The 3,967-nt window shown below is 44.7% G+C and overlaps 1 protein-coding gene across 1 annotated transcript; it reads right to left on the reverse strand.

The window, feature by feature from the left end:
* Positions 1-369: 369 nt before the first annotated feature.
* Positions 370-2,900, reverse strand: sowahaa (sosondowah ankyrin repeat domain family member Aa). Its single transcript, XM_086131968.1, has one exon. It carries the CDS (start codon positions 2,814-2,816, stop codon positions 1,041-1,043), a length of 1,776 nt encoding a protein of 591 aa, XP_085988094.1. The 5' UTR covers positions 2,817-2,900; the 3' UTR covers positions 370-1,040.
* Positions 2,901-3,967: the final 1,067 nt, after the last annotated feature.

The raw sequence follows: 3,967 nt of genomic DNA on the forward strand, positions 1-3,967 counted from the left end.
TCGGACAAGTGACATCTTTGTCTCAATAATTGCACGGTAATTTGGTTGAGTGACGTCAAGCAAATGAGAATTGAAAAGACAAAGAAGAGTCACAGGATCCTGTCTTCCTCGGATTTCCAAAACATTTGACATTTGCTGTGAATTCCTTTCAATATTCACCGACCCACTAAAAATGTATACGCAACCATTTTGGGCCCTAAATCTAAGTTTTAGAAACCGTAATGTTGCCTTTTAAGCCAAGTTAAATATCCAATTCCTTTTACTGTTAAAAGAGTATTTAGTATTTGATGTTCAGCATTTACTCAGTATTGAAATATGAATTTAATATTTACTGTATATATATTATAAATAACAAATCACAAAAATATAGAATTTGGAAATGACATGATTTAATTTTGATCAGGGGCCATCAATCCCAACAACCCTTTAATAAAAATATAAAACAAAGAAACCTAGGCACCATTATATTGGCAGAACAATCCCAATTTAGGAAAGGGAGTAATTATAAATCACCTTGTGGAGAACCATGCGAATCGCCTTGGAATCACGTTCACATGTAACATGCGCATACCTCTGCAGTCACTAAAGTACAAAAAAAGAAAAGTGTTGGCAGACTAGTTCCTGATTTGAGAAGAATAAAGAAATGATTAGTTGACAACATCTACTCCAACAACATTTGCACTATACTTGGTAGCACCACATTGCTGTACAGTATCGCTATTTTGCTGCACTGCTGCATATCAATGTTTACTTTGTCAAAATAATTTATCTATTCAATAAACTCAATATATACTGTATATATATAAAATGACCATTAAAAATGTGCTTGATCGCATGGAATTATTAGTTGAATAATAGGGTTTGCAGTGGCTGAGCTTTCCCCCAGAATTTCAGTTCAACATAGTTCCTTTGCACAAACATGTCACAAGATGACACCAAAGCAGTATTTTTATATGCGAAATGGCTTTGGCCTCAGTGCGGAAATTCCCAAATGTCACTGTATTTCATGTATTTAATTTCTACATGTCTGCTAGAGCTAATTATGCAAAAGCATCCGAAGCGAGTCGTTGTCTGAAGGCGGCGCCGTGTCTTTGGTCCTGGGGCTCATCCCGAAGTGAGTAGAAGGCGGGCCTTTGCTTGTGCTTCCGCCGTTGGGCTGACAAGTGCGGCTGGAAAAGGCGACTTATGGAATGCAGACCCTTCGACAGCTCTGGGAAGAGCTCAACCTCATACAGCCTCTCAGTAGTATGCTGGAGTTTGGGTTCTCCGAGCATCTCCCTGACGCTGTGCGCAGCGTCCCGGTGCAGGTAGTGGTATGCCCTTTTGCCACTGTTGTCCCGGACCGTCACATCTGCGCCGTACTCGCCCACCAGCATGGCCACCACGTAGTCCTGCTGGTGCAAGGCGGCCAAGTGTAAGGGCGTATAGCCGCCGTGGGTTCTTGCGTTGATGTCCACGCCCACGCCGCCCTGTCGGGACGTGTCCAGGATCTTCACCAGCATGTCGCTGTTTCCACACTTGGCCGCCCAGTGCAGGGCAGTGAATCCAGACATGAAGTCCCGCTTCTCGGCCAGCTGGCAGTCCCTCAAGAGGAGTCCGTAGACCTGACTCCACTGGCCCGATGCGCACTTGACCAACCATTCGTGCTCGGACGGCTCCAGAGGCACCAGTGAGGGAATTCTGGACTCGTCGGACACCTTGGCAACAGAGGTCTTCACCTTGCTTCGAAAGAGATCTGCTTTGGGGGGCTCATCCGGGTCCACATGCAGTTTGGGGACTTCAATCCTATTTGTGGGGGGCATCCTCAAGGGCAAAGCATATGGTTTGGGAGTCACCTCCACATTCAGTGTCGGCTTGATTCTCATATTGGAACATATGCTCCTCTGCAAGGCTTGTTCCAAGGGAGAGAGATGTTCTGTGGGTTCCTGTTCGGCTCGGCTCTGTGAGACCCCCACAGTCTCAGGTGGACCCTTTCCCAGGTCACCTGTCACCAGGCTCACTTCGTCCTCTTCGGCACAACTCGTGGAGTCCTGCTCCTTATGTTCATCTCCATGCTCCAGATCACCTGTGTAAAGATGGTATTCCTGTTCCAGTTCACCACGCGTCCTTAAGTCTACTCCAGTCTTATTCAAGCTCTCTTCCTCTTCCTTTTCCTGCTCAGCACAACTCTTTGAGCCCTGCTTCTTCTGCTCACCTTCCTGTTCCTGTCCAGCATGTCTCTTTGAGTTCCCAACAGTCTCAGGTATACAGTGCTGCGGCTCACAAATCTGTTCCTGTCCAGCACGTATCTTTGTGTTCACAATAGTCTCAGCTGGATCCTGTTCATGCTCAACTGTCTGTAGACATAACGCCTGTTCAGAAAGTATTTTTGTGTTAACCACAGGCTCAAGTCGACCCTGCTCATGTTCACCTGTCTGCAGATGCAGTTCCTGTCCAGAATGTTTCTTTGGGTTCACAACAGTCTCCGGTTGCTCTTGTCCAAAACAGCTCGGACTCTCAGATGGACTCTGTTCACACGTCTGTAAGCTCTCTCTCCTTTCCCGTCCAGCACAACTCACGTTCTCAGGCTGTTCCTCCTCCTGCGGTGTCCCTGTGCGGTAGGTCTTCTTGAGCAGCACGTACGGGAGGCCGTCGTCGCCTCGCCTGACGTAGGCGACACTGTTGACGAGACTCTTGAAGAGTTCCCTCTTGCGAGCCTTCTCGTCGCGGTCGTCACACTCAAGCAAATCTTGAAATCTTGCCAGTAGCTTGGATTTGCTAACACGACCCTCCTCGGACAGAAGCACTGACACAACGCTTTCCCGGCTAAGCGACATCTTCTTGTTTTTTTTTTTTCAGGAAATAAATGAAGGAAAAGACGAGGCTTCCTCTCCGCTGTCAGTGTACCTTGGCCAGCTCCTCCTACCTCCTACCTGCGTCTTTGCGTGACGTGCGCATGAGTATTTTTTTTTCACATACAGTAACTAATGTACATTTTTGACGTTACAAATGGAATTCCTCGTAAGCAGAATAATAGTATGTAATTATAATTATATGAACGATATATTTTTTTAGCATCGGAACTTTATTTTCTGCATAAGGAACACTTGTCGAGTACTATACATACATGCACATAAAATCATTGTGTAGGTATAACACACACACACAGTGAATGATGCACCTATGTTTTTATTATTAATAATAAATCATCTTTAATCTACATCAATAAAGGAGATTTCGAAATAATTATTTCCCCACATTGTTTTTAATACAGTATGAAAGATGCCTCCACTCCACAAAAATTGGTTGACATAGATTTCCATCCATCCATTTTCAGCACCACTTTTGCTGCACCGTCTCATGAGCTCCCACACGAGACGAGAATCCAAAGTTTTCAAGAGATATAAGAAACACAGGTTTGAAACCATCATACCAGTTTGAAACCATAACAAACACAATAGTTCAACGAATGCGTCTTGACTGCGTCAGTCAAAACATTGGGCGGGTGTCCCTAATGTAGTGGCCTGTGATTTACATTCTTTTAAATTGCTAATATTTTTGCTGAACGGGCATATCCTGTAAACACCCTTGAGTCGTTTTTCAAATATTCCCTTGTGACACATACTTCTTCAGCTCCTGTCGTGGCTTGCAGCAGGCAGTGTCTTTGACATTCTTTTTGGACGAGGAGTGGAAGTTCCTGACATGACGCCATGTTGGGACGGGCCACTTACGATAACGAGTGTTCCCATCGTGCACTGCTTTGCCAAAAAACAAGTCAGCAAACCTATTTTTTGTGTTTCAAACGAATTATCACGTGATGAATGAATAATTATTTAAGATGTGTACAAATTGAATTTGTCATTGCTTTGAATTCAACATTTTTTTGCGAATGAAGGGCTTTGCGCACGTATTGGTGACTTTCAAGGCGGAAGTGGAGCACACGCTCTTATCGAAGCGACATGGAAGTGACGCTTGCGTGAATCCTCTT

Source organism: Hippocampus guttulatus, chromosome 15 (genome assembly GCF_054856545.1).
Source record: "Hippocampus guttulatus isolate MCC_2025c chromosome 15, RoL_Hgut_1.0, whole genome shotgun sequence".
In the NCBI taxonomy this organism is placed as follows: Eukaryota; Metazoa; Chordata; class Actinopteri; order Syngnathiformes; family Syngnathidae; genus Hippocampus; species Hippocampus guttulatus.